We start from the raw sequence: 22,575 nt of genomic DNA on the forward strand, positions 1-22,575 counted from the left end.
GAGAGTCTCTGTAGCATTTATATGCACCTATTATTTGACTTAATGAAGATCACTCTATTTTGTATGTGCGTGCAAGTTATATCTTTAGTTCATTGAAATTAAGATGAAATTGCGATGCTTTCAGAAAGTGTCGTGGGACTAAGAAAGGGTTTGGTTGCTACAGGTTGTATTCCAGATACTGATATCTGCTGCTGAGCTGTTTAAAGACACGTTGCTAGGCTCTGTTTCAGCAGCACTTAATATCTTTTACAGTTAAAAAACTTTCCAGAAAGTTGTTGTGGTTTTGTTTGGGTTTTGTTCCTTTGTTTGTTTGTCTTTAAAATTTCCTGTCAAAGTTTTAAACTTGTCTGGTTTCCTTATTGATTGGGTAGCAATACTTATCTGTTCCCATCTTTCTGCTGTAGACAGCTGACATCTTTTGGGTTTCTGTACCTCCATACTGACATACTACACATTGCACAGCTGTTACCTTACTGAATGTTTACTCATGTTACACAGGGTACAAGAGATCCACTGTTTTTGACTGGTGTGACATTCCCACCGGAATACCCCATCTATGAGGAGACTAAAATAAAACTGACAGTCTATGATGTCAAAGATAAATCTCAAGACACGGTAAGTGCTTTGCCTCATTTCTTCCTGGAGTCTTACCAAGGAAGATTTTTCTTGCCATGTTGTTCTTTAGCTCTTTTTGGCAAGTTTGCAAATTGGGGAAATAGGTTGATATAGAAATTGGTTGATATAGAAATTGGTTTTGTTGTTCTTTTGTGCCGAAAATCTACTTTATCTTTTGTTGCTATATTAGAGAATAGAGAAAGAGAGCCATGCACTTAAGATGAACACTTTGCTATTGGCTTTTTAGTTGGTTACGTGAATCAACACAGGTATTTTTGGCAAACAAAAATTGCTCTTGTGTGCTTTTTGAGGGCAGAGAACATATGGAATAGACTGAGATAACACCACTGTAAATAATTTTTCAGAAATATGTTTCTGATAGTATTTTACTTATATGCCCAAACCAGAATGACAGTAGAGCCTGTAATCTGATGTTTGAGAGAGATAATCATATTTTATTTTAATCTCTTGTGTGGTGAGTGGCTTTTCTGTGGCTGCTGCTATTATTGATTTGTAACAGTCCAAGCTGTACCGTGTCACTGCTAAAGGTGAATCCTTTGGGGTGCTGGTGTTGTACATTTTTGGATACAGAGTCAGCTCTTTATTCTTGGAAAGTTATGCGCTTGAGATGATATATGGAGGTCAGTGGCACTATCTGAATGATTTAACTGACAAATACAGACCTTGAGTGCCACTTTATGTGCTCCAGGTGATCTAAGACAGCCTTACAGATCTAAATGTCATCATAGGACCTACAGGAGAACTGTTTTTCTTCTGTGGCATCTGGAGTCCAGCTGATAGTTTTCCCTTGGGCATCAAGAATGGCCCTTGACACCTGTATTTAATTAGCTGAATTGCTCTTTATGTATCTGTAATTGGCACCCAGTATGATTAAAGACTGTTCAAGCTTATGTCATGACTGTATATGTGTTCATTATCTATAAGAAGGAAATCAGAGGCATAATTTACAACTTGAGACTGTCTTTGAACTGCGTACAAAAGTGAAGTTCTACGTTTAGAGAACTCTTAATTTTTTTTTTTTTTATAGAAAATAGTGGATATGTTTGTTTAAATTTTCAAGCTTTTTGAGCAAACAGGTTGGTTCTGTTTTCTCACTGTGCTTTTTCTGTGTAAGAATAACAGGGAAAGGGCATTACTGTGCATTTTCACAAGGTATTTGTTTTAGTTTTTGGTTAAGGATTAGGCTACAGGGGCTTAAAATGGTGTCTGCTGTTTATTTAATAGAGTTGTCAACTCTGAACAACTAACAAGAATTGAGTGAATGGAGCTTGATTTTCTCCATTCCCTTCCAGTTTCATTGTGGCTGACAGATGATGGAAAATAGTACCATATCTGTAAGGGAAAAAAGTGGACTTCATAGAGCTGTCCCTGTACTACTACTTTTCTAGTTGCAAGCTTGTTACAGAGGAGAAGATCTAGCCTAGAGAATGAACATAGTTTGATAAGCTTTTTGCAAGCCTGTAAGAACTTTTTATAACTGTTCCTTACGATTGTAGTACAGGACTAGAGTGTCTCCCAGAGAATCCCATTAACATAGCTCGTAAGTCATGTGAGAGAATACCTTTTCCTTATGTCATAGCATTTATATCATTCCTATGTGAAACATTCTAGATCTACAGTTTATAACTAGCTTTTTGTAGGGCAAATATTAATCCCATCTCTGGTTTATGTTCATTGAGTGTTTTACTATTCAGGCATTTTAAAGCTGCATGTAGGTACGAAAAAAAAATTAGATAAACTCTAAGATTTAAATCAAGGTGGACTGCAGCACGTGTGAATGACCCCAGGCCATCCTGGTTGCAACTTCATTTGTGGCAATATTTGGACTTCTACTTGTATCCTAGAATGTCAGCGACAATAAAACTAGTAGCTTGACTTTCTTACCTATAATTGGAAGCTATTGCACTATCTATTAGTTTGGGTGACTTTTTTTGAGCCTGGATGTTTATATATATTCATAAAAGTCAGGTTGATCAAGCTATAGCTTGATACCCTTGCCAGCATAACTGCAACTGGACAGACCTCAATGCTTGCTTCATGACCCAAGAGATGGGTTGTGTCCCTTTGACATTAACACTGCTCCAAGTGCTGTGGCTTCACTCTTCTGATTATCCAGGCTACAGTAAAGCTGACTTTCTTGTTCCTTAAAAGCTGCTGCCACAACTGATGGCTGCAAAATGTAGCCCTACCGTTCCTCCAAACAGACAGATAAACTACTTGGGGGTGGAGGGGAATCCAAGGTTATTAGGTATGCCCTGGTCTTCTGGGCTATGCTTCCAGATCAGTCACCAGCTCATATAATTGAGCATTTAGGGCAGAAATAACCCTTGTATCTGACTGCAAAACATTTTGCAGAAATTGGGCAAAAAGCTGCAGTAATAATTCCCTCAACATCAGGGCTATACTACTGGTTGCTTCCATTAATAAGCTCAAAGCAGCTAATATCCCTTGTCACAAATAAATACTTTAACTTGTCTTATTTCTCTTGTAATAAAATGAAACTATAGGAAGTGAATTCTGTGCATTAATTAAACTCAGCAGGATTTTACTGCCACAAATAGAAGATTGTAGATAAGGTGGGGAAAGGGCAGTGGGTACATCACAGGGTAAGGCATTTTCTTGTTTGTTGCCTAAACCAGGCTCCATCTATACAAGAGAATTAGGTCTCATTTTCAAACCTGCTGGATTTTTGTTATAATACGAAAACAATTAAATATTGCTTGATTTGTGCACACAGGTCATAAATGCTGAAGTGAAGGGGAATGCTGACATGTTATTTATTGTGCTCTTTAAAAAAAAGATTTTAATAGCCTTGCAGTGCTGGTATTCCTGAACCAGAAAGTAGATAGTTAACTTCACTCTTGCCTGTCATTTAACTTACATTATGTAAGAAGTGTGGTTTAATTATATTGAAGTACTGTGCAGCTGGGATCACATTCACCGTGCTTGACACACTGAATGTTCTGACTGCACTTTTCACTTTTTATACATCTCTGTCTGATGTTCATCATAATTATGTCTTGGCTGTGTCAGGCTTTCTGTAACTGAGGTTTTCAATATTATGAAACAGATTTTTTTTTTTTTTTTGCTTGTTTGTTTTGACTAGTCTACCTAGTTAATCAAGGGAAGCCAGTTGATGTAACGATTTTGGATTCAGTAAAGCTTTCAATACTGGCTCTCAAAGTATCCTTCTGGACAACACATGGTTGGATAAACACATCATGTAGTGGGTGAGCAATTGCTCATGGGTCGAGCACAGTCGGTAATACCCCAGTGAATGGGGTAACATCTGACTGGTGACCTGTCGCTTGTGGGGTTCCACAGGGCTCTATTTTGGACCTTGTGCTTTTCAACATCTTCAGAAATGACTTGGATGCAGGACTGGAAGGGACACTAAGCAAGTTTGCAGATGAGACAAAAGTGGGAGGAGCTGTTGACTCCCTCAAAGGAGGGAGGCCCTGCAGAGAGACCTCAACAAATTAGACGGCTGGGCAATCACCAACCATCTGGAGTTCAACAGGGGAAAGTGCTGAATTCTGCACCTGAGATGGGGCAGCCCTGGATGTATGGACAGACTGGAATTAGACGCTGGAAATCAGTGCTGGGAAAGGGACCTGGGGGTCCTGCTCAATGGCAAGTTGAATCTGAGTCAGCAGTGCCCTGGCAGCCAGGAGGGCCAACCGTGTCCTGGGGGGCATCAGGCAAAGCATCACCAGCCAGTCAAGAGAGGGGATTGTCCCACTCTGCTCTGCACTGGGACAGCCTCACCTTGAATATTGTGGCACTTTTGGGCACCACAATATAAGAAAGATATTAAGCTCATAGACAGTGTCCAAAGGAGGGCCAGAAGGATGGTGAAGGGCCTTGAGGGGAAGCCGTGTGAGGAGCGGCTGAGGGCACTTGGTCTGTTCAGCCTGGAGGAGACTGAGGGGAGACCTCACTGCAGTTCCAACTTCCTTGTGAGGGGAAGAGGAGGGGCAGGCACTGATCTCTTCTTTGTGGTGACCAGTGAAGAACCTGAGGGAATGTTGAAGTTGTTGTTGAATGTTGAACCTCTCCTGAAGTTGTGTCAGGAGAGGTTTAGGTTGGATATTAGAAAGAGGTTCTTCCCCCAGAGGGTGGTTGGGCACTGGAACAGGGTCCCCAGGGCAGTGGTCACAGCTCCAAACCTAACAGAGTTCAGGAAGTGTTTGGACAATGCTCTCAGGCACATGGTGTGATTTTTGGAGCTGTCTTGTGCAGGACCAGGAGTTGGACTTGATGATCCTTGATGGGTCCCTTCCAACTAAGCATATTCTGTGATTCTAAGTGATTGGTTACTGTAAGTTTTCATGTAAATAAAAATGTTTATGAAATATAATTTAAATATATCCAGTGAAGCCATGCATACAAAACAGCGGGTAATGCCATATTATGAAAAATGTACAGTGACATCTGTTCCTACATCACAAAGATTTTCTTCCTATGTTGCCATGAGCAAATTTATGTTTAGCTGTCTTGAGCTACACAGTTTTTAAGATTTTAGATAGTTGGGTTTTGTCGTAATGCTGGGGCCGTGCCTGTTCTTAAGTCATTGTCCAATAAGATCAGAATTACAGGCTTGTAAGCTGTACAAATATTACCTCTGCACTACTTTTGCACAGGAGTACTGTTCTTATCTTTCTTATAGGCATGCAGGTTTTCCCAGTTTGATCTAGCAAGTTTTAAAGCTGTGAAAATACTGCTTAGCACTTGTCAGGTATCACTGCCACATAACAGATCCACAGCAAATAAAGAACTGATGAATTTGGGTTACATTAAGCGGAGGGAAATCCTAGTGACTAATTTGTGAGGCAGCAGTCTTTGTTGTGTATTTAGAGTATATATGCATGTCCTGCAGTAAGCGTTCTGAAATTCATTGAGTAGAGCACTGTGGGTATGTTTTTAAACAAGTACTGACCATGTAACTGTGGTGAGGCTTTTGTTTGCTTGTTTCCCAAGATTGGTTCTTTTGTTGCTGCATCTACATCTGATTTGTGTTTGTTTAATGCAGTTAGACCTACAGCTTAAATTCTTGCTACACTGGGTTTTCTGTCTGTAAAGCAGGTATGAAAATGTTTGCATCCTGTATAGTGGGATTGTGTTTGTTTTAATGCAACAAGGCCTTGAGGTAAATGCTGTTTTAATGTTCTGGTATGACATGCAGTGAGTTGTGCCTCCTCCTTTAGATCCACACTTGATAAGTTCTGGAAGCAGAGGATAGGAGCAACTTTCTGTACCTGGTGACAACTTTCTGTATCTGGTCTGTGCATCACCCCTTCAAAAATAATCTGCTTTGGTTGGATATAATTACTGGAGTTCCCATGTGATACTGAAGATACAAAAAACTACTCTAATGTTATCTCCTGAGGGCAAAGAGAAACTGAATGTATACAAGATAGTTGAAATATTACACATTCAACAGGCTGGTCTTGCATTTCTTACTTCCCAAATTTAATCATTGAGAATAACGTTAGATTAGTTCCATAATTTTAGGAGTAGTGGAGACAGAAGTTCTGTTTTGGATATGGAAACATATGTTATGAAGTGACAATTTTAGATTATTTAAATTACATGTCTTTCAACTGTTGAGGTTTGAATCTTCTATTAAACTTGCTCACTAGGAATGAAAATTTGCAAAAGGTTTTGCCTTGTGTGTCTTTTGATATTGCAAGTATCCCTGTTAAAATTGAATCCCACCAGGGTGAGTGGAAAATGAAGCCTGTTCATCATGACAAGAGGCATTTTGAGATCAGTAGTGAAGCCAAATCTGAAGTGACAGCGTTCTGCGTTCCCTCGTGGGCATCGATCTGTCACAACACCACCACGCAGTTTAGTGTGGTTTGCCATCTCTGCTGAAGAGACACAAGGCTTGAGTATTTGGAATATTAGGAGCACTCCAAAGCAGGGTGTGAAATGCATTAGCAGAGATAAATATGAAATCTTGCACATCACCTTCCTGCACTCTGCCTGTACAAGAGTGCACTTAGTCCCTTGCTCTTGTGAACATTAAAACTACTGAAGCTGTTTTTCTTCAAAAATTGAAGTGATGTTGAAAGTTCTCTACTTTGTTTGAAGAAAAAGCCACTTAAGTCCTCCTTTTCGAAGTTCTGTTCACTGCCATCTCTGCAGGATTTGCAGAGAAATATTGCCTTAATTTAGAAACTCTTATTACCACATTCTTCTTAATAGAGCAGTACTGTACAGTACTGCAGTCCTACCCACAGACATACTTGCAATAAAGCTTTAGATATTTGTGATTCTCTTAAAAATCATCTATTTTTTTTCCCACAAATATATACCTGATGATAGATTTAGTTTTCTTTTTGCAACAAACTAGATATTCTTACTAAGCACCGTTATTAGAGATCTTGAGGGAGAATGGAATGTTTTTCATTCTTCCAGACACATTCATGTGGAATTTACCTAAAGCAATACTGTCAGTCTTTCTCACTAATTTTTAAAAGTCCTGGATACTTTAAGGGAAATTCAAACTGCTGACTTTCCTTTGGCTTATATTGAAATAAAACCTTTCTTTGAAGTGACTGAGGGTACAAAAAGGTTTCATATATCTTAGTGTATCTGTAAGAGAATTGAGGATAAGTGTCAAGACCGAGAAAGTTACAGGTAGAGACTTAAAGTCCATTTGTAGCCTTACTGCTTTTCGTGCCTTGCCCTTGAAAATTCAATGGGAGGATTTGGCTTTGCAAAAATCCTTCTCCCTTTGAAAACATCCTACTTTTTCTCCTACCCTTTTATTAATATTTTTCTCCTCAAGGAGAGGAGAGGCAAACTCCTCCCTATTGCTGTATCTTCAGGGAAAAATCTAACCTACTGTTCATTCATTTTCCATTTTCTTTTCCTTTTTTAACTACTCCGACAACCAAATGCTACTGCTGCCTCACATCAGGCAAAGGTTTGCTCTAAGAGGTGACATCTTGGAAAAGATTTGTAAAACTACTTAGTGCTGAGATCGCTGGTATTCTGTAAAAGTTTAAAGGGCTGCCTTGAAAATTGCTTAGAAAGAGGGAAACAGTAAATGATAACATTTTCCTGAAGATTTTATTTTAACCAGCTGTGGATTTCACCGCTCTATCCCTCACTAGACCAACACAGAGCACATCAGTACAGTCTAACAAATCCAAGGTGGCTATTGCACTGCCCTATCATTTCTAATGATGACTTTTAGTGTTCAAGAGGCATGTGCCTACTCTAGAAGGCTGGGATGTTTTCCTCTGAAATGTGTGTGCTGCAGTGAATAGAGAAAGAACGTGGCATAGTGTTTCTTTAGTCAGTGTGGAGCAAACCTGGCTGTCAAAACATGACCTCCAGTTGAAGGATATGCTTCTGTCCTTTCAGGAGGTTGATCTGCTTTCCTTCCCAGTGCCTTTGACCCTGGCATCCCCTGCACAAGGCACTGAAGGAGCTGCTCCTCAGGAGGGATGGCTGGTGCTGCCAGTAGGCTGAGTACTGCAGCCTTCATGAGCAGGCCAGGCACTGCAGGCATGGATTTCCTTACACTAAATGCAGCAGCATGGAAATGTTTGAGTGACTTAAAGAATAAGCTTTGTTTGTTCGCATTGGCAATTTCATATTTATGATCAGGTGAATGATCAGTTCTTCCAGCTTAGGAGTCTGGGTACCCAAACAACTGGTCTTGCTAATAAACCCTGAGGCAAAAAAGGCATTATGTACCTCAGTCTTTTCCTCATCCTTTGTCATTCTGTGTGCTTCTGCATCCAATAAAGGTGGAGATTCTCCTTAACCCTCCTTTTGTTTTTATACATTAATCCTAAGGTATTTATAGAAAAACATTTTTTATTGTCTTCTATGACAGAAGTCAGATGAAGTTCCAGCTGGGCTTTCTAATTTTCTCCCTGCATAACCTAATGGCATCCTTGTAGTCCTCCTGAGTTGCCTTCCCTTTCCTGCAAAGGTCACAAAATCTTTTTCTTACAGAGTTCCAGCCAAAGCTTTCTGTTCAGCCAGGCCAATCTTTTTCCCCTCCAGTTCATCTTTTGGCACATGGGGATGGCCTGCTCCTGTATCTTTACAATTTCCTTCTTGAAGAGTGTCCAGCTTTGCTGCACTCCTTTGCCCCTCAGGGCTGACTCCTGAGGGACTCTGTTCACCAGGTTCCTAAACAGGCCAAAGTTTGCCCTCTGGAAGTCCAACGTGGCAGTTCTACTGACGCCCCTTGGAAACTCTCATCACTTTGTGATCACTGTGCCCAAGGTGGCCTCCAAACATTGCATCACACACTAGTCCTTCTGTGTTCATAAGCAACAGGTCTAGGTGCTCTCCCTAGCTGGCTCACTCACCAGCTGTGTCAGGAATGCCTCTTCCACGCACTCCAGGAACCTCCTGGACTGTTTCCTCTCTGCTGAGTTGTATTTCCAGCAGATATCTGGTAAGTTGAAGAGAGCAAGGACTAGTGATAGTGAGACTTCTCCCAACTCCTTATAGCATATTTTCTCCACCTCTTAATCCTGATTGGGTGGTCTGTCTGTCTTGTTGGACTTCTCTTTGATCCTTACCTGTAAACCCTATCGTCAACATCATTAAGCTCTAGACAATCAAAACCCTCCCTAAGACACAGGGCTACCCCACCACCTCTCCTTCCTTGCCAATCCCTTCTGAAAGGTTTATAGCCATCCAATACACCATTGCAGTTGTGCAAATCACCCCACCATGTTCCCACGATGGCAGCTGTGTTATGGTTTTCACACTGCACAAAGGCTTCCACCTTCTCCTGTTGCAGATGCTGCATGCACTGGTGTAGATGCACTTCAGCTTGGCTGTTGTTCCCAAAACCCTTCTGGGGGGAGAAACCTGAATTCCTATCTGACTGTTCTCAGGTGTCCATGGATTCTAATACCTCAATAACCCTTGAATCTTTGCTGTCACGTGGATCTCCATCCCCTATCTCCACCTCAGGCTAACACAGAGCCCCTCAGGCTTTTGCGTGCAACCCTCAGGTTTATCTCCACTGAGCCTGGTTTTACCCCTTTCCCTCTTCAAATCTAGTTTAAAGTTGTTTCAATGAGCCTTTCTAATTCCTGTGTGAAGGCTTGCTTTGCTAGCTAACTCTTCCCATTGTAGATATTGATGTAAAATAGAAAGTACAGTATATTTAAAATCTAGTCCTTCAGTGGCAAAGTTATTTCTGCATAATGTTGAATATATTTAGGTGCAATAAGGATTGAAAAGTTGAAAGAAAAATATATGGAGCAGTGGCAAGTCTGCTTTTGCTTTTGTGTTATGAAAGCAGGCATTTAAAAACAGGTTGGAAACAGATTTTTCTTTTGAAGTTTTGGGGTTTGTGTTCTGTGAAGTTGAAAACAGAGCAAATTCAACCTATTAGAACAGAATTTTTTCCCCCTCTACCATGCATCTCACAAAAGTATCTTTTACAGTTATGGATATGTTTGTACCAGTCAATGTTTACATTTGAATTTTTGTACTTAAAAACTAAAACTGAGCAAATAATTCTATTTAAAAATTACATAAGAAACATGCTTTGAATGTAACATGAGACTATCTTGAGCAAGTTTTTGCTAGAAGAGCATAGCAAATTGCTCTGAGTGAACTAGTTTAATGTTTTGTATTATGCTGTATTTTAAATATTTGATGAATAAACATGAAAGGCTTGTGTAATCATTTAGGGTTTCCAATGCTGTTAGAAATGCATGTATCATTGAATTTTACAGTAATCAAAACCTCTTTATGTAATCATTATGCTATATTTTACAGAAACAAATTCCCATGTGGCTAAAATTCTCCATGCTTGACTTTCTTCATGGCAGAAATGAGGATTTTGTTTTGATCTGTTCTTTGTTCTGTTCACCATGATCACGAAGGGATGGTGAAAACCCTGTCTTCTAACATACATTTTTTGTTTTGAGGATGTGTTTGCAGCTTTCGTAGTGATGGCTGGAAAGCCAGGAGAACAAAGGACAAACACAGTCTGTAGTGTGGTCAAAATTTGGTGCATCTAGTTCTCTCAAAATCTCAACATTATAACTGTGAATGGAGATTATTAACAGCAAAAATTGTGAACCCAAGGCTTCAGCAAAGAAAACATTGACCAGAGTATCAGCTGCCTTGGAGTGTTATGGCACTTTGTGGTGTCTGAGGAACATTCCTTTTCACTGAGGAGTAAATTGACTTCCCTCACCTTTAATTTATTACTTATTGATGAGATCATTGATTACAACTAAGGATTCACTGGCACAGTGACATTAGTTATGTTTCTAGTTAGTCTTTTTGGTGGTTTTTTTTCAGTGTTAAGAATTTGGTTAGGTTCCCCTCTCCCCTGCCCAGTTCTTTTTATCACAGTCATGATATTTTTAAAGCAAGAATAGTGGAAGAGTTTTATAGTACAATGCAGCTGTTGATGTTTATTCTTGCAGTATTATTATCCTTAAGTTCTTTGCCATATATGCAGTCTCAGTAATGTGAAATGAATAACCTGCAAGTCACAATTATCCAAACCATTTTAATAAAATTTCTTTTTTTTTTTTTTTTCTTTTTTTTCCCTCCAATTCAGAGTAGGGAACAGTATGACTTTCTGTTTTACTGGGTTTTTCTAACCCAGCTTTCCCTGCAGGCTTCAGCACATTTCAGTAAGGCACAGCATTTAAAGCATAACCATTGTAATGCTTCATAGAGCTGTGAAGGTAACTTAGTTTGGAGCAAAAAACAAAGATAACAATTGGCAAAGACTGTTCTGTCACTTTTGAATGTAGAACATATACACCTGAGCCATCTTCAAGGGAAATTCAGAGGGCTCTGGCTGAAATGTGTTTTGTCTACACGTTGATAAGCAGAGGTGTTGTCCTACACATCAGGAATAGTAAAGGAATAGTACATTTGCACCACTTGCAGTGTATGTTTTCTTGTGAGATGAGAAAAAATTTTTTGAGTATGTGTGTATTACAATGCTCTGACTTGACAATCATTTCTGGTGGAGACTGAAAGCCGTCTTAATTTGTGTGTCTCACTGTTAATATGGTTTTCTACTTTGCTCAGGTTTTTGGTTCTAAAGTAAGACTATGGGCATTTGTGACTGTATTGTTAGAAAAAAAGAAAAAAAAACACTGGATCTCTGAGTAAGAGCAGAGTGTACTACCACGTCTCATCTGAAACTATTGTCACAAAATTGTACAGGGATTACTATCTTGCAAGTTTATGTCTTTACTACTTCCACCGAAATCTGGAAGCAGTAACAGAGGCAGCGTCAGATTACAGCTCCTTTATTTTATTTTCCCTGTTTTACCTTTCAGCAGTTTTACTGGGTGTATTAGAAGTCGTCAAAAGTACTTTTTTTCTGTATGCATTGAGAGATAAAAGCTAATTCCTTACATTGCAACAGCATCTGCACTCTGAGCAGTTGTATATAGATACATTTTGTCTTAAAATGCAGATTAGTAAATTTGGGTTTGGAGAAAATCATTTTTCTGCTGAGATTCCTTCAGTCAGGATTGTTTGCTTCCTAACAGAAAATCTGTGTCATGAGGGACAATTGTGATTTATTTCCTCTGGAAGGCAGCAGTTAGTATGTCTTTGAGATGCTTGGAAGGTTTGGATTTTGACACACAGCTGCCTTAGTGAAATCGAGCATGGAGGTCCTTGATTTGTTACAGCTATAGATTCTCACTGCCTCTGTTCCTGGGGAATAACTTGGCAGCTTTTCAAAAAGAAGTAATTGCAAGGCTCTTGCTCAAGGAATTATCTCTGAATGTGAAAGCTCTGGACAGTTACTGCCCAATTATTGCTACCCTGTTCTGAAATAACATCACCCCTGTGACAAGAAAGTTTCTGAATAATTAACTGTGCCCAAATGGCTTTCAGGCTTGGGTATGACAGAAGAAAGACTGTCCTTGAAGTATAAATTAAAGTGTACGTACCTACACCCCATTTCATTGAGAGGCTTCCTGAGAGACTTCTTCTGTGTATACACAATACTGTGTGAGATGTGTGTGTGTCCAGAGTTTCATTGCCTGTTAAGACAACCTTGACATTATCACTTAGCAATCCTCTCCTGGTGGATAAATCTGTCTGGATTTAAAATTAGCCCTAGTACAGAGTATTTGGTAGCAGTGCAGAGGTGGATTCCTTTCCCTTGCTCCTTTCTTAGTTTTCCTCAGGTAGTAGCTCGTTGGCCCTGAGAACAGGCTCACGTAGGAAGGACCGGAGGACCTAAAGTTTTCATGTTTGTTTTTAGACATAGGAAACATCATAATCAGCAGTACATTCAGTACAAAGAAGACAAAAAACCTGTTGACTCCATTTGCATTAAAGTCCACAGGAATAGGATACTGTCATTTTCAACATCTAAAATACTGTTTCACATAACCCATCAGCCATCTGTTGAAGGAGCTGGAGAGGCAGTAACAAGAAATAAAGGGCGATATGCTGTTTGAAAAGGCAAAGTACTATTTGCCTTTAGTTTTGCTTTGTTTCCTCCCCTTCTCCTGCCTGTTCAGTTTTATTCCAGATTTGCAGTTTGGTTTGCTGTTAGGTGTACAGCCTGTTTTGTATGCTCAAGATGGACCATGCTCAGTTTCTGAAATTCTTAGATGAAGCTATTTCTAGAGTTACCTGAATTTTGTTTTCATTTTTAGTTAAGACAAAGTGAGTGTATCCATTGAAATGCTATTGAATATGAGTCCTTTACACAGGAAAAACTGGAAATGCAGGTTTTTAGACAAAGTAGTTCATCCCTCTTATAGTCTGGACACTTAGCTCAAGTAGCATAAGATATTCTGGATTGTCAATCTCTTCTTTAACAGAAATCGTCAAGAAATTTGTATTTACTGTATTTGCATCTGTGATGCAATTGTAGTGAATCTTATGAGACCCTACAGCTAAGACATTTCTTTTGATTAGGTTTAATTATTGGTGCCTTCAAATTATTCCAAATGGAAGGGGCAATAAATTATTTGCTTCTTTAGCGAGTAGCTGTCATCTGTGCCAGTTTGTTGAGATGCTGTGAGTTAACCTGCACAGCATCATGCCTCACGTGCTATTAAAATGAAAGTGTTGCTTCTGACTCTGGGAATTCAGCACTGTAGGCCCTGGCTGTTTTGGATAAGGTGTTTTGTATCCTGACTGCTTGGCACTTTCCGTAACTGAGATTGAAATCAGATGCAACAGGCACTTTATATAGTGATGGTTGCTTGTTTAATATGGTCTAGGGGCTGGGGAAAACTTTTACGTTTGAAACAAATTGCAGGGTTTTATTAGAGGTAAAAACCAAAGCTTTATTTTATAAAGAGAAGTAAACAGGTATTTTCAGATGGTTTTAATGTTTATTATGACTTCTAGTTGAGAAATGATAAAAGTAAATGCATGTGGTATGGGAGTATGTAGATGTTTTCCTCTACCTTTTCCCCCACTAAATGACCAGAGCATGAAAATTTGACCTGGAATTAAGCAAACTTTATGCTGTAAATGAGTTTCTAAGGCAACCTCTGGACTATGGAGCAGATATGCTTTGCTGTAACATTCTGTAGTCCTTCTCCACTGACATCCAGCCCTGGAAACCTGAGAAGAGGGATGTGGTGAGTGTCTGGCCAACATCCCAACACAAAGTGCATAGTGGGAGGGAGATGCTAGGAAGAATCTCGGGGGTCTGAGGCACAGAAGATTAAGTGATGGTGTTTGTGTCATTTTCTTCCACAGTTGCCAATATTGTAATATTGGATACAATAAATTGGTTAGTTTTTTGTTTTTTTTATGTGATGTTGAGTATTAAAGTTGAGAGTTGGGAAACAAATTCAGTTTGAGCCTCTATGAACATGGAACTTAGAGCATTAGTAACTAAGGCAAATGTAAGTGAAGTGTATGTTTCATTTCCCTTGATAAGTACAACAACTATATACTGGTATTACTAGCTAGCACAATATAATGAGTTTTGCCAGTGTATTCCTTACTGTCTTTTAAAAGTAAGATATTCAGAGAATATTGAATTGTGTATAGTTTGCCTACCCACACCAAAACAGTAATCTCCAGTAACTTTACTTCATATTATTTGTGGTTTTTCACTTATATGATGTATTCACGGCTCATTCAGATTTGGTCCTGCAAACCATGAGAAAAAGCCTATCACACTTTATTAAGGCCATTTAATTTTTCAGTGAAATATTTAAATTGCCTTTTTCAAAGAGGAAAACATGGTAATTACTATTGAATTAATGTAATAATTAATTACATTAATTAATTATATTAGTTATTTTAAGCAGATAAACACTTTCTCTCAAATTAGCCTGTGCTGTTGCTGTAAGACCATTCATCTCTGATGACACCTCACCTTCTTATGAATACAGTGGTTTAGAGGGGACATTTGGTTTTGGCTCAAATTTCTAAAATGCATTCATTTTCTTTCATGAAATTTAACCTGTTTTAAAAGGTGATATCAGACAAAGCAACCTTTAAATGTTTGGGATAAAAAGTCCAAGAATGTTCGCCTGGTGTATTTGATTTCTCTTGGAGGGAGTTGGGTTTGGTTTGGTTTGATTGAGGGATGATTTTAGGGGGAAAAGGGACTGTTTCTAGTAAGATCCTTGGCCTGATGGTACTTTAAACTTGCCAGGTCTAGATGACTGGGTGAGGCAAAATTTCCACGTGGCATAATTCCTGCAGCTTGAGCTGCCAAGGAGTTTGCGGGCGGGGTGCTGCCTGCAGCCTGGAATATAGGTTAGGATCTGAGCAATGATAGCATTTGCAGGAGACAAGGCTGAAATCCTGAAAGGTGCATGTATTTACATGAAGGTTTTTACGTTTGTTTTCAGAAGGCGACTTAAGGTGTTCCTTTTTGATCTCTTACTCCTGCCGGTTTTCAGATCACCAAGAAGATCACAAACAAGTGGTTTGTTTTATAAGCTAGGGGAAAAGATTGGAGTTTGTCCCCCAGAGCAGTTTAGTGCTGTTTAGTGCTCTGAAAAAACTCTGTGTTGTTTCTAGAGTCAATATTAACAAAACCCTACAGAAGACAAAAGCAATCTGTACTGGAAGTGTGAATAGCATTGGAGGCCTCCATGTTAATAGAGCAGCTCCTGTATGTGCAGGAGGAACTTGTAGACATGTATTTACAGTCATGCAGTCTTTGATAAAAGGTGCTACCTTTTGAGGTACGGTTTCTTCAGGATATTTAAAGAAAAAAACTGGAATGTAGGCTACTGTGTCAGGTACCTTTATTTACTTATTTATGGTTGTTTTCTATCTCTAAACCTTCTCCTTTTAACCACTAACTGAGTTAACCATCTCTCGTTAACTCTTTCATTTTTAGGGAGGAAAGCTGAAGAGGTAGGGCTTGTATTGTTACATTTGGTTAGCTTCAGATCCAGAGCTGGAATTTTACCAGTGCTTTTCTCTGATGTCTGTACTGAAAGTGGAGGTGATGTGTGACTGCAGTATTTCTCTGGTGGTATCACTTCAAAACCAGAGTTGTTTACAGAACGTGTGCTCCCGCTTGTCTCTTCTGGGGTTCTGTAAAAGTGTTACTATATTCACAATGTTTTGATACTTAATAGTAACTTGCAGCAATTTATTCACTGGAAAATGTTTGTGCAGAGAACAACAGTGACTGCCCCGTTAGTCTGAAGAAATCCACATGCATAGCCTGCTATTTTTAGAATAAAAGCCTCATGGCAACAGATTTTAATGCTGAAGATACAACTGCATGTTGGTTATCTGTAGTTGTGACTGTTCTTATGTCGTTGTATCTTGTGTGTAGCACCACTGCAGAGTTTTGCCCAGTGTGCAGTCTCTGGGTGTGCCTCTTGGATAGCAAGTTTTCTGCACTCTCTTCTGTGCAAATCCTTACTGATAATGAGTAGGCTGGAAGACAATGAAGTGTCTTTGGAGTAAGCTGGAGGATGCTGAGCCTGTGACCTGCATGGCCCTTCAGCTGCAGCCCACGTTGCTTCTAACAGTGAAATTCCAACTCAAAGTGTTGGGGCTACACAGAAATTACTCAGTGGCAGAGGGACCTGGAGTAAAGGCCACAGTGCCTTTCCCTTCATGTTTGATCTGTTTGGATAGCTTCAGAGCTTGGACAAGCCTGTCTGCAGTATGGGTTGGTGTGCTCATACTGTGGAAAGCAGGTGAATGCATTAGAATTTCTGTCAAAGAGACCTAGCCACATCTGTACACATATCAGTAAATTGGATTTATGTACAGTACTTGTTATTTTTAGGAAAACTCCCAGAAGAGCTTTGCAGACTGAGACACTGCCTTTGGTATGCTGTCACACCTGCAGCAGAAGGTGCATCTGCACAGCAGTGTTGTGCCAGGGAAACAGACCCTCTTGTCATGTATGATGTCATTTCTGTAGGGAAAGAGAGACCTAAAATTAAATTAAATGTGCTCATTACTGGAGCTAACAACTGTTTGACTAAGAGGCGTCAACACTACACACTGCTTGAAGATAAGAGCTGAAGTCATACCTCACTGAAAGTACTGGGAGGCTTTAGACAGCCAGGTATAGCCTGAACCAAAAACGTGTCTGGAACACGGGAATCCGGATCTTCATTTCGGGAGTAAATCCTCGCAATGAACAAGGATGTACTGAAGTAAAATGCCAGAAGAATCAGCAATGGCATTCTGTTTAACTTAATTCTCCTGGCAGTCCTACAGATGATATTAATTGCAGAAGCTTTTACGACTGAAAATGACGTTAGTACAAGTTACATTTCCTCCCCCAGAGCTGTTAGTATTTTTATAGTGTTTGAATTGAACTCCGAATGTAATAGAACTCTGAAAATTTTTTCCTAATGAAAATTTTCTTTACTGTAAATGCATGTGAAAATTTACCTAATTACATCTCCAGAAACCATATTTGAATCCTGCGTTTTCAGAAATAACAGGGCTCTTAATCAACCTGTCCCTTTTTGGATCAGAAAGGGAATTTGCTGAAAAAAGCAAAGAGAAAAATGAAGAATGGATGCCTCGCTGATCTTCATGGAAAAAGTTGCATTTGCTTTGAACTCTTGATACGCTCATGGTGCTTGCTTTTGGAGTTCCTATCTTTCAGTTCCAGAAACTTGGAGAGTCAGTGAATCACACCTGTTTTACACCTTCTGGTGCTGCAGGGGCCCTGTTCGACTAGTGCAGCTTCCATGGGGCAACCAGCGCAGCTGGAAGCTGGTGGTGCAGAAGCAACAGCTCTGAAGGCTTGTCATAGGAGCTAAAATTTCATAGGAGCTAAAAGGACTTTAGTCAGCTTTATTTGGTCTGATGGCAAATGTCTATGTTTCTGAAAAGTGCCTTAAAAGTAACAGTTTCTTTTCAGTGGCTTTACAGTTCGTGACAGCCTCTGTTTCATGATCCCACCTTGTTTGTTTGCCTTTTAAAGCACAAGACAGGGTACCCTTGAACAAAAGAGAACTTTTTTGGCATAAATTTCGTGGAATATTTTTTTGTCCATTTGGCAGTTGCAAAGACTAAGAGAGTTGATTCTTATATAATTTTTACTCGCCTTTAGACTTTAGAGTTATGTAATTTGAGACAGGCTCTGTTGCGTGTCACTATCTGTTACTTCTTGTCTTTTAGCATAGATCTAACCCATCAGTGCAAAGAAAAAAGAAAAAGGCAGTTTTTCTGATATGACAGTTATTCCCTTGACAGAGAATGCAACTAACCTACTTACACTGTAGATGTTGCTACTTATATGCTATAATAGTCGTTGGGGAAATCAGCTTAAACGCTGGACTGGAAAAAACCTGAAAGGTCTGGAATGGTAATGGATTGTCTGAGGTGCTTTTTTAAGAATGAAATGTGAGATTTTAATTTATTTTTTTTCTTCATGTTAGAACTTTGACTGTAGCTGAAGATTATGTTAAGGCTCATAGGTTGAATTGATAAAAGTATTCAGACTGGAGATCCTTATGCACCTGAAGATGCCAGTGGGCTGCTCTACGGATTCTAATCAAGTTAGGCATCCAATTTTCTGTTATTTAGCTATTTGAGGTAGTTTTAGTCCCATGTACCTGCTTAGACACTTTTAAAGCTGCCTGAAAAAATCTGCCAGCACCTTTTAAAGGCTCCATGTACGTTTGAAAAGTGTTGCCCTAACTTCTCCAGGTTGATGTCCTCTAGAGGATCTCTGTTGGAATACAAATGTCAGCGTACTGACACAAAAGCTGTATGCCCCACAAACTTTAAAGAGGAAGATCAAGTACCTTTCCAAGAGTTAATTCATCAGGAGTCTGGAAGAAACACATTCCTGGCCTTCAGACCACTCCTTAGACCTGCTCCTAACAGTTGTCTTTAGTAGAAAAATGGACAGGTCTCTCCTAAAATTAGATGAGAGATAGGGGAAATATTGGCCTTACACAATGGTACGTGTTTGGCAGGTTTATAGACAATGAGCAGCATGACATCAAGCTGAATTGTTTTCAGAAAAAAAGCTGCTATAGCTGTAATGAAGTGGTAATTTAGTAGAGCAGACTGTTTCCACTGAAACATTTTGGACAGTATTCCAAAATATTATTAGTGTGAGTTGCAGTTTCCCTCGTGTTTCTGTTGGGAAACTGAGTAGGTCTAATCTCACTTGTTCTAAAATTCTCTTTACCTTTCTTTGTACTTGAACACACAGATGGTTACTATAACATAATTTTGTCTTATATGCCTTGAGAGAAGTATATTGTTGAGTTTGGTTCTAATTTCACATTTAGAGATGATGTAATATCTTCTGTATTTTGAAAATTAACTGTTCAGTTCAAAAGCTTTTTTTATTACTATACTATGTAAAATTTGTCTACTCATGCAGTGTTTGGTTTTGTTTTCTAGAGGACATGTTGGTTAGTTCCCTGGGTTAAAACTTAAATTTTAAAGTCTTAAAATTGAAGTAGAACTGACCATTCAGAACAGTGAGAAGGTGTGAATCTGAATGACTTTGGAAAAAGAATGAAGACTTTTTGTTTTGAAAGAGCTGAAGCAATAGTAAATTTGTGACAAAATGGGATTTTAATAAATAAAAGGAGGTAAAGACAATTAGTAAATTTGACTTCAATCTCTATCCTTGTTTTTTAGTGAACAACTTAGCAGTAAAACTTTTGAACTGAGTTATAAATATGTCCTCATTACTCCTGTTCTTGGAGTCACGGGAGAAAGTCTATGAAGGCTGTGATCCTTTGCTTCTAAATCTTTGTTATACAGGACCTCTGGAAATTAAATTAAATGTTTAATACAACAATGAGAATACATTTATGAAAGTTCAGCTCTGTCAGCATGTCCTTTCTCAATTCCTATCTCTTGGGCTTTGCTGGTCACAGAAATTGGTTTCAGGCTAAATGTATAAAGATTTAAGGGTAAAGTATATGAAGATTTTGATGCAGGCATCTCTTATTATGACAGTGTGAATATGTCATAATGAATATTTTAAAAATTGATTTTAAAACTAGATAGTCATTTTTAGGTGTTCGAGTGCGATGATTTTGGTTTTAGCACAACAATACTCCAACTATTGTAAGCAGCACAATACTCATTTATGCACCTCAGGACCAAACAGAAATTTGGATTTGTGTGAATCTGTCCCACTGAATATTGGATGTACACAGTCTAGGTGGTTAAAAATTCTGCCAGCTACATAGCTAAGTATCCCTGCTCTGGTCCAGAATATCACCTATAGCAGCCCTCAGGGCAATGCAAGTAACGGCAGTCAAGCAGTGCCCAAAAGAATTCAAGAGGAGTAAGGCTTAAAGGGGATTTGCAATTTTTCAATTACATTAGAAGATATGGTCTTTTAGAGAACAGTATTCACTGAAGTCGAATATTAATCTTTTTCTGAAAGAGAAAGAATTATGCTGAGTCGCAAGGGGATCTGCCGTCGCAGATTTTGGTATTATCCAGTCTCCAGACAGCAACTTTTATCTATTTTATCAGGGTGTGCTAAGAATGTCTTTTCATGCGCACACGGGTCAGGGCAATCCAGAGAACAAATACGGGCTGGGTGGAGAACGGATCGAGAGCAGCCCTGCTGAGAAGGACTTGGGGGCGCTGGTGGGTGAGAGGCTGGACGTGAGCTGCCATGTGCACTTGCAGCCCAGAAACCAAATGTGTCCTGGGCTGCATCAAAAGAAATGTGGGCAGCAGGGCAAGGGAGATGATTCTTCCCCTCTGCTCTGGTGAGACCCCACCTGCAGTGCTGCATCCAGCTCTGGGGTCCTCAGCACAAGAAGGACATGGACCTGTTGGAGTGAGTCCAGAGGAGGACACAGAGATGGTGAGGGGGCTGGAGCACCTCTCTTGTGGAGAGGGTTGGGATTGAGCAGAAGATGTGGCTCCAGGGAGACCATATGGCACCTTCCAGGGGTGCCTACAAGAGAGCTGGAGAAGGACTTTTTGCAAGGGCATGGAGTTGATAGGACAAGGGGGAATGGCTTTTAACTGACAGGGGGCAGGTTTAGGTTAGATACTAGGAAGAAATTCTTCCTTGTGAGGGAGGTGAGTCACTGGCATATGTTGCCCAGAAAAGTTGTGGATGTCCCATCCCTGGAAGTGTTCAAGGCCAGGCTTTTAGCAACCTGGTCTAGTGGGAGGTGTTCCTGCTTGTGACAGAGGGTTGGAGCTGGATGATTTTTCAGGTCCCTGTCAATTCAAACCACCCTGTGATTCTATGAAATATGAGAACATGAAACTAGAAGGCCCATTACTCTTCTCCAGTTTCCAACAGCCTCAGTTTTAAAATCTGAGGAATACTGCTTCAGTTTAAATATCTCTCTCCTTCCCTTGATATTAACGCACAGTTGCATTTATTGAAAATAATCTTACCTCCTTTTAGCTGTTGTTTTCTCATGTTAAATAAATTTGAACTTTTCAGTTTTCTTACCTAAAATTAGTTCTCCATTCTTACCATCACCCTTAATCCTGTTTCTTGAATGTGAATGCAAGTGTACACAGTACTGCTGATAAACAGGAAATAGCTTTCTGTTTTGTCAGAAAGGCATATTTGTTGTTTTGTTGTTTTTTTTCGAAGTTGTTGATGCTCAAACTCATCGTGCTTATTCCTGGTATGCTTAAGTCTTTCTGCCATTGTGTTTTCTGAACTAAAGTAATTCTGGCTTGTAGAGGAAGTGTTAGTTGTTACTACTGAATGCATCACCTTGCACTTAATACAGTTTTGTTTCTGTTACTCATATCTTCCATGTGTAATTCTTTCTGTATCCCATTGCGGTTTTACTTGTTATAGATTCTGACTTTTAAATTTCATTACAGAGCTTCTACAATTTTTTGCTGTAACATTCAGTGAAAATCTGAAATAAAATTAGCCCTACCACTGAATCTCAAGGAAATCTCCTTACTGTTCCAACTCTACATTTCCTGATTAGCCAGTCTGTTCATCTTTCTAATTCCTTTCCAACTGACTAATAGTTTTGAAGAAGTGCTATATCACATACTTTATTGAAGTTCAGAAGATAAGAGCTACTGCATTTCCTTTGTCTAGACAAGCAGTTATCTTATTGTAGGAAAATAAGAAATCAGTCTGCTTGATCTCCTTTTAATGAACACATGTATTTTTCTAATAAGAATATGTATGTGTATATATATTGTGACAACCATCAGTAATAGTCACCCAGTCAGTGAGGATGCAAAATCATGACTAAAGCTTAAATTACTGGAAATGTCTAGAATAAATTGCAGCTTATAATAAGATGCTAGCTAGGCCATCCACTATCCTTGTCATCTTACTGATGTTGAAGTCTAACCATGAAGAGTATGAAATGCTGTGAACTGATGGGACTTGTGGAAAAAGAAGATCCAGAACTGCTTTAACAAAAGTCTGAATCATAGTTGAGTTCTGGAGTGGTGGGTGGTTTTTTGTTTTTATTTCTTCATCACATTTGAGAGGCTTGATTTCTGTGAGATCTTTCTGACACCTAAAGGTATGTTTTTAATCTTAAGAGTCTAATATGA

At 39.3% G+C, this 22,575-nt stretch overlaps 1 protein-coding gene across 7 annotated transcripts in view; it reads left to right on the forward strand.

Moving 5' to 3' along the window:
- Positions 1 to 22,575, forward strand: part of INPP4B (inositol polyphosphate-4-phosphatase type II B) — a 332,585-nt gene that overhangs the window by 161,433 nt on the left and 148,577 nt on the right. For all 7 annotated transcript variants that reach the window (XM_064651566.1, XM_064651565.1, XM_064651568.1 and 4 more), the window contains one exon: positions 499 to 615. In XM_064651566.1, coding sequence (XP_064507636.1) covers positions 499 to 615 — 117 coding nt within the window. The remainder of the gene's footprint in view (positions 1 to 498; positions 616 to 22,575) is intronic.

This window comes from Pseudopipra pipra, chromosome 4, assembly GCF_036250125.1.
Source record: "Pseudopipra pipra isolate bDixPip1 chromosome 4, bDixPip1.hap1, whole genome shotgun sequence".
Classification (NCBI taxonomy): Eukaryota; Metazoa; Chordata; class Aves; order Passeriformes; family Pipridae; genus Pseudopipra; species Pseudopipra pipra.